At 55.0% G+C, this 20,261-nt stretch overlaps 1 protein-coding gene across 5 annotated transcripts in view; it reads right to left on the bottom strand.

Annotated features, from left to right (window-relative positions):
- Window positions 1-15,551, bottom strand: part of LOC144937583 (protocadherin-9-like) — a 134,798-nt gene extending 119,247 nt beyond the window's left edge. For all 5 annotated transcript variants that reach the window (XM_078864888.1, XM_078864889.1, XM_078864890.1 and 2 more), the window contains exons 1-2: window positions 14,606-15,551; window positions 5,341-8,433 (exon numbers count right to left, since the gene is read on the bottom strand). In XM_078864888.1, the coding sequence (XP_078721014.1) occupies window positions 5,341-8,406 (3,066 nt within the window). In that variant the 5' untranslated portion in view covers window positions 8,407-8,433; window positions 14,606-15,551. The remainder of the gene's footprint in view (window positions 1-5,340; window positions 8,434-14,605) is intronic.
- Window positions 15,552-20,261: the final 4,710 nt, after the last annotated feature.

The raw sequence follows: 20,261 nt of genomic DNA, 5'->3' as shown, positions 1-20,261 counted from the left end.
ATCGCACAATCACAGCTCCCACAATCAGATGTATCACGCTCACAGGTATCACAATGACATATCTCACATTCTTTGGGTCTTTCGGTGAAGTCACGTAGATAGGTTCAAAGAAAAAAAGGAAAAATAACAGAAAACTATGACGTTTCGACGTTTCAACCACAACACAGGAGAAAAAAAGAGTTGATGACGATCGCTTGTGTTGCGATCGAAACGTGGTAGTTTTTTTGTTATTTTTGTTTTTTTCTTTGAACCTATCTCCGTGACTTTCCCGAAAGACCCAAATAATATGAATTCCTGCAGTCTCGCAAGCTTTAAGTCGTACATATCTCGCATTCATATTTATACGTAACGATCACAGGTATAGCAATCACAGCTCTTCCAACCACCACGCTCCACAAATATCCAAATATCTCACAATCGCCGCTCTCCCGTCTCCCCCTCTCTCTCTGCCTCTCCCGTCTCTCTCCCGTCTCTCCCACGCGTTAGCCCATATCCATGCATCATCCCAGCACACATCTCATGGAGGGGGGGGGGGTACGGTCGTACGCTAAGATGTGGTGGGCGTGGGGGTGAAGGTGGGGGGGGGGCACGGCTATATCCCCTTCGCCCCACATCTCGCCGGTTACGCAAGCTTCTCACGCGCGTCTGCGGCACACGCGGGGAGATCTCTCAGCCTCTCTCTTCCCCGGGTCACGTTCCCCAGCAGCCCTCCCTCCGCCGTCCACAGACGAGCCCCTGCTGTTAATAAGGCGGCGGAGCGGCGGCCGTAATCTGCTTTCCGTCGGAAAGACGAAGGCGGATGAGGCGGGGGGAGGGTTGGGGTTGAAAAGCGCCTTAGCGAGACCCGCGACGATTTCGCTGACTCGACGCTCTAAGAGATCGCCTCGTACGGTGGGAGATGGGTGGGGGGGTTGGTAAGGGGGGGGGGGGTGACCAGGGGCGGGGGAGTGGTGGGGGTCCGATAGCCCCAGCCAGGGGGTTGGACGGGTGATAGCCACAAACCCTGACCAAGCGAAGTGCGGCCTGATGGGATCTAGCGCCCGTGGGTGGAGGCGGGAGAGGAATTAGAATTCTAATCAGACGCGGGGGGGGGGACCTGTCGGAGTTTGAGACGCACGAGCACAACAGATTTTACTCCCAAAGGCGATTACGATGGTCCGTGCCCCGTAGAAATCTCGCCCCCGTTGTTGTTGTGGCTGTGGTTATTAATCGTCACCATCGCCGCATCGGAGACGGCAGTAGGAGCCAGGTCCTATCCACTGCTGGGTGAAGACCTCCGCGCCAAACCGTCGCCATCTGGTGTCGTTCGCGGCCTCGCGATGCGCGAGACGAGTTCCATCGCTCCATCTCCGCGGGCCGCGTGTGTTCACACGGGATGCGTTACGTTCCTCGTTTTGGCCGCCGCTCGCTTCTTTAGTCATCCTCACCACCACCATCACCATCCTCTCTCTCAGCCATGCCGCGGCCCCCACTCGCATTCCTCAAGAGTCGCCGTGACGTCTCCAACCTGCGCTCCCCTTGTCTCTCTCCTCTCTCTCTCCTCTCTCTCTCTCTTTAGGTGCCATTCTGAGCACGCGCCTGCCCTACGCTGCTTAAACAACACGATTGAGCTTTTTTTGTTGTTCCAATTTTTTCCTTTGTCACAGCAGATAATATACACTGATTAGACATATTGTGAATCTGTATTCTTTGCACAATAAGTCATAATCACAGAATAGGTTGAAAGTCCTTTCTTCTCAATCCACCTATGCATGAAATCTCCCTCAAGGTTTTGAGATTCGGCGAGGCACTCCTGCCTGAATAATAATTTGAGCATTATTGATCATATTATCACAGTGTTGGCGGGGCGGCCCAATGGGCAGCAACACCGAACTTTAAATCCAGAGGGTATCCGATTCGATTCCATTGAAACAATGATGAGGTTCTGAACTCCCTTCCTCTCTGCCCATCCAGCAGTACAAATGGGGACCGCGTCTGGTGGGGTAAAGTGTGGGGCCTCACCCCTTTTTTAAATTATTATTAAAGACGACTAGTCAGCGGAGGAAAATCGGACCAAAGATATCCTCTACAGAATGGCTCTGAGAGCTCCTTCGAGCGGGGGACCTTCCGACAGCAGTGGCGTGAGAAAGTAATAACAGGGCTGCACCGTTACCTGTTTTAATATTCACGTGCAAGGTAAGGGCAGGAAGGGAACGAAGAAGTGGGATGATACTTTTCTGTCCTGCTGCCCCCGTGGGGTACAGTTAAACAAGGGCGCCGCATTCGCGAGATGTTAATTACCTCGCCTGGTATACAGGTGGTCTTGAGTTCGACCCCGACCCTACCACCACTATATTTGGAGCTTGCTTGGTCTATCTTACTCGTGGTTGCGTGGATTTTTCCCCGGGTCCTCCGGGTGTTTCCCTCCGCATTTAGAAGCAACGTGCGTTGATAGTATTTGCCTGCTATAAACTCCACGTGATAAGCCGCTTCGTTGGGCAATCATTTGTGATATCCAGGTCACCTCTGAAAATTGCTATACAGCCCAGTGGGCCTTACCTGGTCAAATAAACAAAAGTAATAGTTCATCTGACCCTGGGAACAGCTAAAAGTGAACAACTTCGGAGAGGAACGCATCCTGATTTTAGATAATCGATTCTTGGGATTCGTCTTCAGCAAGGTTCCCTGTGTCTCGATCGGGAGGCAACGTTCGCTAAGGAGGAGGAAGAAATTGCTGCTGGGAATGAATGAATGAATGAACGGCGGGGTGGGGTGGCGGATGTCACGCGCCTTGTTAGGAAAGTAATTTTGAGACCCTTGTCAAAAAAAACCCAAAAAAAACCCCGTGTCGAATTGCAACACGCCTCGGGGATGCAGGCGTCCTGGCGTGAGTTATTCAATGTCATAGCACACCTGTTGGGTCAGAGGCCTGTCAAGAGCTGGAGCTGTTATTGCAGACACGCGCACACCGCGACGTCTCGAGGACGTCGAGCATCCCACGCTGAATTGGGAGATGCTGGGTGGGCTAACGCCTTCACGGGAAGGCTTCATCCAGCAGTGGAATGATGATGATGAAGTAATAAGGGACGACTCACGAGGAAGGTGGTGGTGCAGTGAGCACCCACGCCTTGGTCTCGCAGTGTTAATGTTCACATATCACGCAGACATAGCCGTGGTGGGAACAGAGCCGTTCTAATAACCACGCCTCCTTGATGTCGTGCGTGGCCGGGAGTTGAACCCACGAGCTAAAAATTCAGAGGTAAAGATCCCCCCCCCCCGTATCCTTAACAGACTCTAGGGGCAAGTGCTGCTAGCGAGCATTTATGAAAGCCAAAACGGAATACGAGGGGGTTGGGTGGCCAGCGCCACGCCCGGCCGCCTTTGTCTCCCCAGGGCCGATTGCTTATACACCGTGCCAGATAATCATTTGAGGCTGCGCCCCCCCACCACCACACACACGCACGAACCTTTCAACACAGAAACACTTTTACTAAGATGTCATGCAATACCTTACATATACTGTTGGGGCAAGTGTCCTTTAGCCGCATCTATCACGAAGACAAAGGTCCCCCGTATAGCCTGTAACAGACTGTAACAGATTGTTGGGGCAAATGCTGTTAGCGAGCACCTATGAAGGCCGGCACGGCATACGAGGGGTGGGTGGCCAACACCACGCCCGGCCGCCTTTGTCTCCCTTAGTGCCGATGTTTACACACCCCCACAAGGTACTCATTTGAGTAGGCTGAGTCGACTTAGGGGAGGCCGAGGACCGGTTCAGATAATCGTCACCGGTGTTTGTCCGTGAGCGGGAATCGAACTCGGGTCGCCGGTTTCGTAGCACGGCGCACTAACCGCTACGCTACCGCTCCCCAAACACCCGGACCCACATCCACACAGAAACACCTGCAGACCCGCGCCCACACCCACGCAGAGAACGACGAATCCAAACAAAGACGCATGCTCACACATACACGCAGGCCACACACGTGCTCGCATACATACTTACAAGAGCACAAAGACACACACACATACCGATACACACACCGACACAAACACAGTGGTCTTCAGATACACAAACACGCGTAAGACCACATGCACAGAACACACAGGCACACACACACACAGACACTTGCGGAACTACACACGCACACACAATACAAAGACACACGGGTTTCCACGTATAGCTTTTTTATAGACTCGAGGGACACGCGCTGTTCGCGAGCGCCAATTAAACCACACGCACATTCAAAGACCCCCCCGTGTAGCCTTTGACAGAATGTTGGGGCAAGTGCTGTTGGCGAGCAGCACCTATGAAGGCAAGCACGGCGCACGAGGAGATGGGTGGTTATAACCATGACCCGGCCGCCTTTGTCTTCCCAGTGACACTCATTTAAGGCTGAGTCGACGTTGAGGAGGCTCAGAATCACGAGCGGGAATCGAAGTCGTGTCGCCGGGTTCGTATCGTAGCGCGCTAACCACTGCAATACCGCTCCCCATACACAAGACACAGATTCCCCGTATAGTCTTTAGTATACTCTTCGGGCGAGCCCTGTTACCAAGCACCTTATATACACATACAAAGGTACCCCGTATAGCCTTGACAGACTGCAACCTTCACAGACAGTCGGGGCAAGTGTTGTGAGCGAGCACCTATTAGGGCCAGCACTCGACACGAACGGGTGGTGGATGGCGAGCGTCACGCCCTGCCGCCTCTGTCTCCGCAGTGGCGATGTTTTACACGCCGCACCAGGTACTCATTTGAGGCTGAGGCGATCTAGGGGGAGGCCCAGGAGCGGTTCAGATAATGGTCACGGGTATTGGCCATGAGCGGGAATCGAATTCTTGTCGCCGGGTTCATAGCGCAGTGCACCTACCGCTGCGTAGTGCGCTAACCGCACAACAAAGACACCAAAGACAAAGACCTCCCGTATAGCCTCACCAGACTCTTGGGGCAAGTGCTGTTAACGAGGACCTATGAAAGCCGGCACGGCACACGAGGGGGTCGGTGGCCAGGTACACGCCAGGCCGCCTTTGTCTCCCTAGTGCCAATTTAGTTTTCCCATCGCGCCAAGTACTAATTTTGAGGCTGAGTTGACCTAGGAGAGGCCCATGACCGGTTGAGATAATCGCTTCACGCAACACAACACACCCGGCCTGCGCTCGACGCAACGAAGGCAACCGCGGCGCGCTCGACCCGACCCGAAAGCGACCCCGGCAAAATCACTCACACGCGCGAACTCACGCGCGCGCGCAGCGGCACGCGCACCCGCAACGTGGCCCCAGCGCACGCGGAGGCGTCTCCGCGCCCGTTGGCCACGACGAGTCGGTGGCGACAGACGCCTCGACCCCGCGCACCCTCACCTGCTTGGTGAGCTTCTGGACGCTGGCTCTGAAGCCGCTCTGGGAGCTGCTCTCGGACACGCTGAAGTGGTCCGAGCTCGTGGACGAGCGCTTGGACGTCGACTCGCCGCCTAGCCCCACGAAAGTGTTGTCCGCCGGCAGCTCCTGGATCACGTTCTGGTTCTTGGAGAGCGGCGGCGTGTGCGCGTGCGGAGACACGGCCATCTGGGGCGACGTGGAGCGGTAGTGCTTCGCCAGGTCCGGGCTGTCGCTCGTGCGGTCGGGCCTGAAGGTGTTGTGCCTCGGGATGGTGCGGCAGTCCACCTCGAGCTCTTCCAGGGTCTCGTTGATGGTCTGGTAGGTCGGGTCGTCCGACTTGGGCTCCTCGATGGTCACGATGCTGTAGGGCGCCGTCTTCACCTGGCTCTGCTGCTGCTGCTGCTGCTTTTTCTTCCGCTTCTTCTTGCGGTTCTTGCTCTGCTTGTCCTGCTGGCTGGGCGACAGCCAATTCTCGTTCTCCTTGCTGCGACACACGCCGCTCTTCATCCTGTTGCCGCGGCAGCGCAGGAAGAGCACCACCACGATGACCAGGATGATGACGATCATCGCGCCCGCCACCATGGCGATGATGGTCGTGTAGCGGTTGATGTCCGACTGGCTCAGGCCGTCGCCGATCACGTCCACGTCCAGGGGCAACTTGAGGCTCTTGGTGATGAGCTCCTGCACATAGGACGCGTTGCCCACCGTCTCGTTCACGAACAGGTTCACGAGCACGATGCTGTAGAGCGACTCGGGGAAGCCGGCGTCGTTCACCCTCACCACGAGCCTGTGCAGCCCCTGGTGCGCGGGCAGCAGCTTCTGCGTGAGCGTGATGTTGCCCGTCGCCTGGTCGATGGCGAACAGGTTGAAGGGGTTTCCTCCAACCACGCTGTACGACAACTCCGCGTTCTCGCCCGAGTCGATGTCCGTGGCCATCACCTCGGCCACCGAGGTGCCCGGCGAGGTGGACGGCGTCACAAGGCGGTAGGAGGCGTTGGAGGGTGGCAGCAGTACCGTTGGCGCGTTGTCGTTGATGTCCATGATGTGGATGGTCACCTTGGCGAACGAGGTCTTGGGCGGCTCGCCGGCATCCACGGCCTGCACCTGGAACGTGTAGGAGGGCTTCTGCTCCCTGTCGAACGAGATGTTGGACTGGATCATGCCTGTCACCGGGTTGATGGTGAAGATGTCGCTGTTGCCCACCAGCGAGAAGGTGACCAGGGCGTTCTTGCCCTCGTCCGCGTCCGTCACGCTGATGACGCCCACCGTGCCGAAGCGCGGCAGGTTCTCCGAGAGAAAGAAGTTGAACTCTTTGTTGTTGAACTTGGGCGGGTTGTCGTTCTGGTCGAGCACGCGGATGACCACCGTGGCGTTGCCGTGCATGGAGGGCGCGCCGTTGTCCCTGGCAATCACGGAGAAGCGATACAGGTTCCTCTCCTCCCTGTCCAGGGGCTCGGCCACGGACAGCACCCCGGTGCTGGGGTTCAACCTGAAGGCGGGCGGCGCATCGGGCCCCAGGTAGTAGTGCATCTGCGCGTTCTTGCCGCTGTCCCTGTCACCCGCGGCCAGCGTGACGATCTGCGCGCCGGGCGCGTTGTTCTCGTAGGCCGTGGCCTCCACCACGCCCGGGTTGAACACGGGCGGGTTGTCGTTCTCATCCCGCAGCCGCACCACCACCGTCGCCGTACTGGACATGCGCGGCGAGCCCAGGTCGGTGGCGACGAGACGCACGCTGTACTCGTTCTTCGTCTCGAAGTCGAGCAGGGCCGAGGTCTCGAGCAGGAACTGGTTCTCGTGGTTCTGGTAGGCGGGCTTCAGCTGGAAGGGAACGTCGCCCTCGATGCGGCACGTGACGCGGCCGTTCTGCTCGAGGTCGGGGTCGCTCACCTCGATGAGGGCGATGGGCGTGTTGGGAGGCGCCGCCTCCGTCAGGTGGATGACGCCGTCCACGGGCGAGATGATGTCGTGCACCGCCACGGAGGGCGCGTTGTCGTTCACGTCGGCCACGGACACGGTGACCGTGGCGGTGGCCGGCACAGGGTTGGGGCCTCGGTCCGTGGCCAGCACGATGAGGCGGTAGAGGGCCGTGTCTTCTCGGTCGAGGGGCCCACGCACCGTAATCACGCCCGTCAGGTTGTCCAGCTGGAAGAGGCGACGTGCCGGAGACGACACGCGGCCGCTGTACGAGTACGTCACCTCGGCGTTCGAGCCCAGGTCCGCGTCGGTGGCGCGCAATTGGATGACTGGGGTGCCGATGGGGGTGTTCTCCGGGATCTTCACCTCGATCTGCGACTGCTCGAACACGGGGTGGTTGTCGTTCACGTCCGTGATGGTCACGCGCAGGATGGCGGTGCTGGAGCGCGGCGGGTCTCCCCCGTCCTCCGCCTTCAGCTTCATCTCGTACACCTCCTTGCGCTCGCGGTCCAGGCTGCCGCGGATGAGCAGCTGCGGCGATTTCTCCCCGTCGGCGCCCTCTATCACCTCGAGCGTGAAGGCGTTGCCCGTGTCGGTGAGCGCGTACCGCTGGATGCCGTTGAGGCCGGCGTCCGGGTCGCCCGCGGCCTGCAGCGAGAAGCGCGTACCCACCGGCATGTTCTCGGCGATGGTGAGGTTGATAACGGGCGACGGGAAGCTGGGCGCGTTGTCGTTGATGTCCTCCACGAGGATCTTCACCTTGATGAGCCTGAAGTACTGGTTGGGCAGCACGACCACCTGCACCTCGTGGTAGCAGCCGGCCTCCTCGTCCGCCACGTCGGGGCACAGCTGCTCGCGGTCGATGCGCGTCGCCGTCGTGAACAGCTCCCCGGTGTCGTTGCGCACGCGCACCAGCGGCGAGCCCTCGTACTTGGACACTATCTTGTAGGTGAGGCCGGGCCCCAGGGAGCGCAGGTTCAGATCCCGAGCCAGGTTTCCGATCAGCTTGTTCGCGGGCAGCTCTTCGAACACGCGGTAATTGACTTCATCGGCGCGTCCCGGCACCAGGGACAGCAGCAAAAGCAGCAGCAGCAGCGGCGGCGGCCGCAGCCGCTGGCTCGTGGGTTCCCTCATCCCAACGCGCTTCTCTTCACCTGCACTCTGGACCCCGCCAGCGACAACAGCACGAAAAACGACAGAGACGATCGTTTGAGCATCGTGGGATCGGCCAGATCAAAGGAGTCCCACCCCCGGCCGCCGGCACTGTGTGTGCGTGAGATCAGTCAAAGTTTGTTTCGTGAGACTGAGCGTCGGTGAGACTGAGCGTCGGTGAGACTGAGCGTCGGTGAGACTGAGCGTCGGTGAGACTGCGGCGGTGGCGTCACCGCCTGTACGAAAGCGCCATCGCACTCGACACAGAGGTGCTCACTCATCTTATTATGCCCGACTCTCGTGTGCCCACACCCAATATCGCCATACGCAGCATCAACGCACCCAACATCAGCACACACAACATCAACACACCCAACATCAACGCACGCAACATCAACACACCCAACATCAACACACCCAACATCAACACACCCAACATCAACACACTCAACATCAACACACTCAACATCAACACACTCAACATCAACGCACTCAACATCAACGCACCCAACATCAACACACTCAACATCAACACACTCAACATCAACACAATCAACATCAACACACTCAACATCAACACACTCAACATCAACACACCCAACATCAACGCACCCAACATCAACACACTCAACATCAACACAGCCAACATCAACACACCCAACATCAACACACCCAACATCAACACACCCAACATCAACACACCCAACAGCAACGCACCCAACATCAACGCACCCAACATCAACACACCCAACATCAACGCACCCAACATCAACACACCCAACATCAACACACTCAACATCAACACACCCAACATCAACACACCCAACATCAACACACCCAACATCAACACACCCAACATCAACACACCCAACATCAACACACCCAACATCAACACACCCAACATCAACACACCCAACATCAACACACCCAACATCAACACACCCAACATCAACACACTCCACTCAACATCAACACACCCAACATCAACACACCCAACATCAACACACCCAACATCAACACACTCAACATCAACACACTCAACATCAACACACCCAACATCAACACACCCAACATCAACACACCCAACATCAACACACCCAACATCAACACACCCAACATCAACACACCCAACATCAACACACCCAACATCAACACACTCAACATCAACACACCCAACATCAACACACTCAACATCAACACACCCAACATCAACACACCCAACATCAACACACCCAACATCAACACACTCAACATCAACACCCCCAACATCAACACACCCAACATCAACACACCCAACATCAACACACCCAACATCAACACACTCAACATCAACACACTCAACATCAACACACTCAACATCAACACACTCAACATCAACACACCCAACATCAACACACTCAACATCAGCACACTCAACATCAACACACCCAACATCAACACACTCAAAATCAACACACTCAACATCAACACACTCAAAATCAACACACTCAACATCAACACACTCAACATCAACACACCAAACATCAACACACTCAACATCAACACACCCAACATCAACACACCCAACATCAACACACCCAACATCAACACACCCAACATCAACACACTCAACATCAACACACTCAACATCAACACACCCAACATCAACACACTCAACATCAACTCACTCAACATCAACACACTCAACATCAACACACTCAACATCAACACACCCAACATCAACACACTCAACATCAACACACTCAACATCAACACACCCAACATCAACACACCCAACATCAACACACCCAACATCAACACACCCAACATCAACACACTCAACATCAACACACCCAACATCAACACACCCAACATCAACACAATCAACATCAACACACCCAACATCAACACAATCAACATCAACACACTCAACATCAACACACCCAACATCAACACACTCAACATCAACACACTCAACATCAACACACCCAACATCAACACACCCAACATCAACACACTCAACATCAACACACTCAACATCAACACACTCAACATCAACACCCCCAACATCAACACACTCAACATCAACACACCCAACATCAACGCACCCAACATCAACACACCCAACATCAACACACTCAACATCAACACACCCAACATCAACACACTCAACATCAACACACTCAACATCAACACACCCAACATCAACACACCCAACATCAACACACTCAACATCAACACACCCAACATCAACACACCCAACATCAACACAGCCAACATCAACACACTCAACATCAACACACTCAACATCAACACACCCAACATCAACACACTCAACATCAACACACTCAACATCAACACACTCAACATCAACACACCCAACATCAACACACCCAACATCAACACACCCAACATCAACACACTCAACATCAACACACCCAACATCAACGCACCCAACATCAACACACCCAACATCAACACACCCAACATCAACACACCCAACATCAACACACCCAACATCAACACACCCAACATCAACACACTCAACATCAACACACCCAACATCAACACACTCAACATCAACACACCCAACATCAACACACCCAACATCAACACACCCAACATCAACACACCCAACATCAACACACCCAACATCAACACACTCAACATCAACACACTCAACATCAACACACCCAACATCAACACACTCAACATCAACACACTCAACATCAACACATTCAACATCAACACACCCAACATCAACACACCCAACATCAACACACTCAACATCAACACACCCAACATCAACGCACCCAACATCAACACACCCAACATCAACACACCCAACATCAACACACTCATCATCAACACACCCAACATCAACGCACCCAACATCAACACACCCAACATCAACACACTCAACATCAACACACCCAACATCAACACACTCAACATCAACACACCCAACATCAACACACTCAACATCAACACACCCAACATCAACACACTCAACATCAACACACTCAACATCAACACACCCAACATCAACACACCCAACATCAACACACTCAACATCAACACACCCAACATCAACACACCCAACATCAACACACTCAACATCAACACACCCAACATCAACACCCCCAACATCAACACACCCAACATCAACACACCCACCATCAACACACCCAACATCAACACACCCAACATCAACACACCCAACATCAACACACCCAACATCAACACACCCAACATCAACACACCCAACATCAACACACCCAACATCAACACACTCAACATCAACACACCCAACATCAACACACTCAACATCAACACACCCAACATCAACACACCCAACATCAACACACCCAACATCAACACACCCAACATCAACACACCCAACATCAACACACTCAACATCAACACACCCAACATCTGCACACTCAACATCAACACACCCAACATCAGCACACCCAACATCAACACACCCAACATCAACACACCCAACATCAACAAACCCAACATCAAAACACCCAACATGAGCACACCCAACATCAGCAATGCCTCTAACTTTAAACGCGCAACACAACACATCGTGTGCCGGTGAAAGCCCCTAGTTGCATACCGGAGTGTAATTGCTTTTCATTTGCTTTGATTGTGTTCGCTTCTAAAATAGATTACAGAATGCATTTCTTATTGCGCAATTTGCTTCATTTGTTATCTATTCTCCCCTTGTTCTCGTTGTGATCCAGGGCCTTTCCTTTGACAAAGCGACGTCTATCCTCAATGAGCCCTAACCTGGCTGAAGTAACACAGGGGCATGTTTTTTTTCAAGTGATATACAGAATATCACTGAAGACGCACGTAGAATTGATCGCTTACCCGGGCTGGGCAAGTCAGAGGTTTTATGGGCCGGAACGCTGAGTCGGAGTGTGAAGGTTTACGTACTGTGGTGTCGTTCTGCCGTGTGATTGTGTGTGTGTGTTGTGCGTGTCGCGGGGAGCGGTAGCGTAGGGGTTAGCGCGCTGCGCTATGAACCACGCGGCACCGACATCGATGCCCGCTCACGGCCACCAACACCAAGTGACGATTATTTGAACCGGTCCTGGGCTTCCCCTAGGTTGACTCAGCCTCAAATGAGTACCTGGCTCACCGTGTGAACGTCGCCGCTATGGTGCTGGCCACCGACCCTCGCGCGTGCCGTTACAGGCCTTCAGAGGCGCTCGCTAACAGCACTTGCCCCAACAGTCTATTCATGCTATACGGTTGGAAGCTTTGCCTATCTGTGTGTTGTGTGTGGCACGCAATGCAAAGCCGCCTTGCCCCCACGCCGCATCGAATTCGCCAGCGGACCCACGTCGATTGTTATCCGCACGGCCATAAAACGCTTCGCTCAAGTAATCTCGCGGAGCGGGGCAAAACGTGTAACAATGCAATTAGGAGGCGATTCAGCGCGTGCCAAAAGCAGCACGTTCTGACGGCTTACGACACCTACCCACCCCCCACCTCGCTCGCTCGCTCGCCCCCCACCCCTCCTCTCGTCCAGCCCGCAGTCAGCACCCCCTCCCAGTTACCCCACCTCTGCTCCCGCGGACGGAACCCATTGAGATGTGAGCGCAGCGCAGCGCGGCCCGGTCACGTTCTGCGCGTTCGCCAACAGAAAGTGAAGCGACAACCCCCCCCCCCCACTGCACGCAACACCACCTGCCTGTCATCCCTCTCGTTCCGCGTTTGCTCGGTGCGCTTTGTTGAGACCCCCACATCCCCCCCCCCACCCACCTAATCCTGTGCACGCTTCGTTTACGCCGCAGCCGTGAATGCAACTTGAGTTGTTTTCTCTTTATTTATTGATTCGTGCACGCGAAAGAAGGAATGAACGAGCGATTTTCGCGGAGGCTAAGCGCGCAAAGGGATACTTTAGTGGTGGTTGTTGCTGTTGTTGTTGTAGTTATTGCAGCAACTGTTACTACGGAGGCAGGAGGGAATGTCGGCGGATGAAACTCGAATTCCACTGCTAGCGTAACGACTGAATTGGAATGCGCCAAAGGACAAACAACAACATTGTGGCTGGCTCTTCCGTCAGCAAAGAGCGATGCCATAAAAAAGGGGCAAATGAAAGAGAAGGAGGGCGCAGTGGTCGCGTGAGGCTGCTGTGCTAAGCCCCCCGTGAGCTGTCAAACGTCATTACACGCTGCGCAAAACGCCCGCAATCCCCATTCAAACGGAATTCATGGGCGCTGTAAGTGCCGTGCATTGAAAGTGGGGGGGACACGGGGATATTTTATTTTTCTCTCTCTGTCTCTTTCTCGCCCGTCCTGCTGCCAAATGGTGCTTTTTCTCTCTCCTGCCAACATCGATTACACGTATAGCTGCACGTGCGTGTGTGTGCTGTGTCCGTGCGTGTGGGGAGGGGGGTGTAGTGGTGAGCGCGCTGCGCTATGAACCCGGCGACCCGAGTTCGATTCCCGCTCATGGCCAACACCAGTGACGGTTATCTGAACGGGTCCTGGGCCTCCCCTAGGTCGACTCAGCCTCTAATTAGCACCTGGTGCGGTGAGTAAACATCGCCAATGGGGAGACAAAGCCGGTCGGGAGTGGCGCTGGCCACCCACCTCCTCGTGTACCGTTCCAACCTGCATAGGTGCTGTTAAGGCTATAGGGACGATCTTTTTCTATGTGTGTGGTGTGTGCGAGTACGTGTGGTGTGTGCGGGTGCGTGTGGTGTGTGCGCGTGTGGTGTGTGCGCGTGTGTGTATGTGTGCGGATGCCTGTGGTGTGTGCGGGTCCGTGTGGTGTGTGCGCGTGTGTGTATGTGTGCGGATGCCTGTGGTGTGTGCGGGTCCGTGTGGTGTGTGCGCGTGTGTGTATGTGTGCGGATGCCTGTGGTGTGTGCGGGTCCGTGTGGTGTGTGCGCTTGTGTGTATGTGTGCGGATGCCTGTGGTGTGTGCGGGTCCGTGTGCGGGTGCGTGCGCGTGTGTGTGCGGGTGCGTGCGCGTGTGTGTGGTGTGTGCGTGTGTGTGTATGTGTATGTGTGCGGGTGCCTGTGGTGTGTGCGGATGCCTGTGGTGTCTGCGGGTGCGTGTGTGTGTGTGGTTGTGTGCGCGTGTGTGTGTGCGGGTGCGTGTGTGTGTGTTCGGGTGCGTGTGGTGTGTGTGCTCGCAAAGCAAGAGCGGTCAAACAGAGTCGGACCCTTCTCCTTACCTTTTATCCAAAGGTACTGGGCGCTTCTCAACGTCGCGAGTCGCCGAGCAGGCAGAATGGGCATAACATGCGTCGGCGGGGTTGCTTTCACTTTGCAGGGAACAGACGGCACACAAGACACTTGTTTGGTTGTACGGGAGACCAGGCGAGGGCGATCCTTCAAAAGTCAGCCGAGGCAAGCCGAGCGGGCAAGCGGGCGAGCGCGGACGTCTATCGCTGCGACTGAACGTTCACCCTTCGTCTCGCTTCCCAACAGCCGACGGCTCTCTCCGACGCTCTCCTTTTTATTGTTTCCTGCTGATCTTTGTATCGCGGGATTCAATCCCAGCAATCCGCTACCGATCCAGTCCCGTCGAAAGCGCTGGCTCAGCTCGCCGCAACCTGGTGTGCGATGATGACGACGACGACGATGATGATGATTATTATTACGACGATGTTGATGCTGATGATGATTCTGCTGCTGATGGTGATGTCTTTCACGAGGAGCTCTTTCCCATCGCTGCGCAACTCCCCGCCGCGACAAGCAAAAGGGGGATCCCACGGCTCTCTCCCCGGCCGTAGCGTGCCGGGCAGGACGCTCCCTCCACTGCGGTGCGCTGTCCCACGGTGGAGGGGGAGCGGAGGGGGAGCGAAGGGGATGGGGGTGGTTGAGAAGCCGGAGCTATCCCTCGCCGGTCTTGCTACTCGCTCCCCGTCTCTTCTCGCTGTCTTCTTGAAAATCGCGCTCTCTCCCCCTCGCCCAGAATGGAGAGCGGAGGTGAGAGAGAGAGAGAGACAGCGAGCACACACACAGGGGTTAAACGCGGCGCCGCTATGTGTGTATGTGCGCGCGCGCTACGCGCGCGAATCGATGCTGCTCTCTCGAGGCGGCGAGCTCAGCTCTCTGCCGAGCTCATCTCGGACCGTGCATCTCACGCGCGCCTCCGTCTCTCTCTCTCCGCGTGTCTCCCCCCTCCCTCCCTCCCCCTTGCTCCTCCCTCCCTCTCTGTGTCTGTCTGCCCGCCCCCTTCCTCTGCTCCCTCCTCCTTCTCTAGTTAGTGCAGGAGCGCACGACGCCGCGCCTCTGCCGCCGACCCGAGCCGATCTGAATACAGATGAGACATTTCGCCGCGTTTTTCTCTTTCTCCTCTAATCGCCATCCCTCCCCTCCCTCTATCCATCCCTCCTCCCTCCCCGTGTGAGCCCGCGCGCTGCCTCTCCCCCCAGCTGCCAGCAATGGGCGTTGCGACATCACGTCATCAACAAGTCGCGAAAAATAATGTGGTCCAGTCTGCCTCGACAGCGGAGACCATTATGAGACCATTCACGCGTGCCCCCCACCTCTCTTCCATCCGTCTTCCATCACTCCCCACACTCCATCTTACGGCATAACTCTCTCCGTATACCGAGGAATTGATTGGTGTGGGGGGGGGGACAACCGCCCCCACCTGGACCCCATGTGTCTGCTACACAAGCCGCGACAACGTAGCGCACCAACTTGAAAAAAAGTCGCGCAAATCTCTCGCTCGCTCTCTCGCGCGCGAGCTCAAAGCCCTCCCAAACGCGCGCTGCCGCCGATGCTGCAGCAGCAGCAGCAGCATCGGCGAGATGCTCGTCTCGCTGAAGCCGCTGCGCCGCACGGAGACACAACGAGGGCATTTATTCAGAGCCGATGAAGGGGAAAATACGGAGGCGGCGGAACGAGAAAACGTGAGAGCGTCGCTGTTTAATTGTGCGTCAAAGTTTTGCGTCAGGCCACGAATTAAAGCGACGCGTTTCGCTTCTTATCTCGAATGCGGGTCGGGCGCTGTTCGCTTCGATGTTGCTGGCTCCGTCTCGCGAGTGTGGCGATGAAAACACTCCAATAATTACGCGCTTATCGCGGACGGCTCGATACTTTCAATTTTTTTTTTACAAAAAATGTAGCCACGCTTTCTCAATTATATAAGAACGCCTGTTGAGAGACTGTCGTGTAACAGCGGGAATATAAATCTGCAGCGAGCGCGAGGCTTTATATTGGTCGCAATCGTCGTCTCTCCACGCCGTGTGGTGTTCAGGCTTTCACCCAGGGACACTCTGCTGCCCTTTTAAGGAAGTCGAACATCACCATCATCACCACTAGCAGCACCAGCAGGAAGTCTAACATCATCATCATCACCATCATCACCACTAGCAGCACCAGCAGGAAGTCTAACATCATCATCATCATCACCATCATCACCACTAGCAGCACCAGCAGGAAGTCTAACATCATCATCATCACCATCATCATCACCACTAGCAGCACCAGCAGGAAGTCTAACATCACCATCATCACCATCATCACCACTAGCAGCACCAGCAGGAAGTCTAACATCATCATCATCACCATCATCACCACTAGCAGCACCAGCAGGAAGTCTAACATCATCATCATCATCACCATCATCACCACTAGCAGCACCAGCAGGAAGTCTAACATCATCATCATCACCATCATCATCACCACTAGCAGCACCAGCAGGAAGTCTAACATCACCATCATCACCATCATCACCACTAGCAGCACCAGCAGGAAGTCTAACATCATCACCATCATCACCACTAGCAGCTCCAGCAGGAAGTCTAACATCATCATCATCATCACCATCATCATCACCACTAGCAGCACCAGCAGGAAGTCTAACATCATCACCATCATCATCACCACTAGCAGCACCAGCAGGAAGTCTAACATCACCATCATCACCATCATCATCACCACTAGCAGCACCAGCAGGAAGTCTAACATCATCACCATCATCACCACTAGCAGCACCAGCAGGAAGTCTAACATCATCATCATCACCATCATCATCACCACTAGCAGCACCAGCAGGAAGTCTAACATCATCATCATCACCATCATCATCACCACTAGCAGCACCAGCAGGAAGTCTAACATCATCACCATCATCACCACTAGCAGCACCAGCAGGAAGTCTAACATCATCATCATCATCACCATCATCATCACCACTAGCAGCACCAGCAGGAAGTCTAACATCATCATCATCACCATCATCATCACCACTAGCAGCACCAGCAGGAAGTCTAACATCACCATCACCATCATCATCACCACTAGCAGCACCAGCAGGAAGTCTAACATCATCATCATCATCACCATCATCACCACTAGCAGCACCAGCAGGAAGTCTAACATCATCACCGCCAGCAGCAGCAGCAGGGAGTCGAACATCATCATCACCAGCAGCAGCAGCAGGAAGTCGAACATCATCATCACCAGCAGCAGCAGCGGCACCAGCAGCATCACTGCGAGGAGTAGACCACCAGCGTCTGGCGCGCGCGCGAGAGAGATGTAAGTGCTGCGCGGAAATTACGAGCGGCAGACTTTTGCAAATGAGCAAGAGACTTGGAACAAAGCATCTTTGGTGTCACTGCTGCCGGCTTTCAGACTTGTACGAGGAAAAACAATAATACTGCTGCAACGAATAGCTTGAGTAAATAATGCACGGTTCTTTGTTGACCCTCTTGCTGCGGATGAAGGGTTGTTCCACGCCGTGTCTGTAATTACGCGGGTTGTTGGACCATACTTCACCGCCCTGGTCAATGCAGGTTGCGGTGGGGGAGAAGCGGCGTTCACTTAAGGAATTGCGATGCAAGTGGCCACTGGAACTATAACGGGACGGAATTGTTCGAGACTAACCGTTGCATTGTTACTATCTCGCTTGGCTAACTCTACTCGTCTCACGGCCACTAAACTTTCACGACATTCTCTCGTTAGACAGCGAGCGGGTGTTGTGGAGCGGTGGCGCAGTAATTAGCGCGCGCTGCGTGCTATGCGCCGGGCAAAGTGAGTCATATTTCACGGCCACGATTAACGGCAGTGGCGAGTGCTAGACACGCGATCTCCTTCACCAACTCGCGAATAACCCTTGGAAATGAAAACTCGCTATTGTCGCAGCGTGGATGTGTATGTCGGTTATCGTGCCGTCAGCGAGTACCTATTACTGCAGCTGTTTTACACCGTCCAGGGCTGACAGCACACCGCACCAGCCGCTCATTTCAGCCGAAGCCGACCTTAAGGAAGTCAATCGCAGAAGGATCTCGCCACCGCCTCCGACACAGATTTGTATCGACAGGCGCTCGACTCTCCATCACGTCCACACACACAAACACAACCAGATTCCATCCACGTGCGCTGCGTCACAGTGCTCGCTGGCTCGCCGATTAACGATCTGCAGCACGCGGAGGAGTTGATGCAGAAGGGAGTGACACGGGGAAGGGTGACACGAGAAGAAGTCATGCAGAGAGGAGTGATGCAGGGAGGCGTGATACAGGAAGGAGTGATGCAGGGAGGAGTGTTACAGGAAGGAGTGATGCAGTGTAGATGGAGGCAGGGCCCACCGATGTATATCGGAGTGATACAGTATCGGATGCAACGCATCGTTACGCAATGGGGAGTGATCAGAGAGGAGTGACGTAATGAGAGTGATGCACGCGTTGTCTGCATCTGTGTGGGACACACTCGCGTTCGTTACGTGCTGCACACGACGGGTTAATGCAGCCCCCCCCCCTTCACAACCCCAATGCAGTCGGTGTGGCCACATCGATTTTACATAAATTTACAGCCGTATCCGGCCATGGGGCTTGGTGGGCGGGTGATGGTGGTGGTGGCGGTGGTGGGGGTGGTGGGGGTGGTGGTGGTGGGGGTGGTGGTGGTGGGGTTGGTGGTGGTGGTGGTGGGGGTGGTGGGGGTGGTGGTGGTAGTGGGGTTGGTGGCGGTGGGGATGCAGCCTCGCTGCCAGGGCTGCACAATGCGAGTCGCCGCTCATTTGCATCGCAGTGAGCGCGGAGAGGGAAGCCCGTAATTAAAGAGAGGGGGGGGGGGGTCCACGTGCACCGTCCACGTGCACCGTCCACGTGCACCGTCCACGTGCGAGGAGTCGTCGCATCTCAAGAGCCGGCGCCACCTGGCAGGGGCCAGGTCCAGCCACGGGGATGAACGGTGCGGGCGAGGAGTGACACCGGAGAGCCGCCGGAACCCAATCTTTACGTGCACTCTGATACTCGGAGAGTCAAGCTTCCTTGCCCTTGACACTGGCAGTGGTTGATTGGAGCAGCCTCATATAGGCAGTAATCAAGTGCTGCAAGCGACAGGCAACAAAATCAATCAGGAGAACAATATTCGCTCTGTAGGCAGTCAAGGGGAGGCAAAGGAGTCCGGCCCCCCCAAGCGATCCCTCCTCCTCCCCTATCTCTCCCTGCCTGCATCTGTCTGTTCCTATCCGGCACAATAGACCAAGACAAAGATCACCCGTATAGCCTTGACGGACTGTTGGGGCAAGTGCTGTTAGCGAGCCGCGCCTGTGAAGACCGACGCGGCACACGCGAGGGGGTGGGTGGCAAGAAGCACTCCCCGGCCACCTTTGTCTCGATATTTACATACCGCTCCAGGTACTTGTTTGAGGCTGAGTTGACCTAGGGAAGCCCCAGGACCGGTTCAGATATTCGTCACCATCAGCGGGAATCGATCTCGGGTCGTCAGGTTTGTACAGCAGCGCGCTATATAAAAAAAAACAAAGACAAAGAGACTGTTGGAGCAAGTGCTGTTAGCGAGCACCAGGTACTAATTTAAGGCTGAGTCGATCTAGGGGAGGCCCAGGACCGGTTTAGATAATCGTAACTGTTGTTG

The sequence above is a fragment of the Lampetra fluviatilis genome, chromosome 19, assembly GCF_964198595.1.
Source record: "Lampetra fluviatilis chromosome 19, kcLamFluv1.1, whole genome shotgun sequence".
NCBI classification, from domain to species: Eukaryota; Metazoa; Chordata; class Hyperoartia; order Petromyzontiformes; family Petromyzontidae; genus Lampetra; species Lampetra fluviatilis.
Note: the sequence above shows the minus strand (reverse complement) of the source record. Positions and strands in the feature narration are given on the sequence as shown.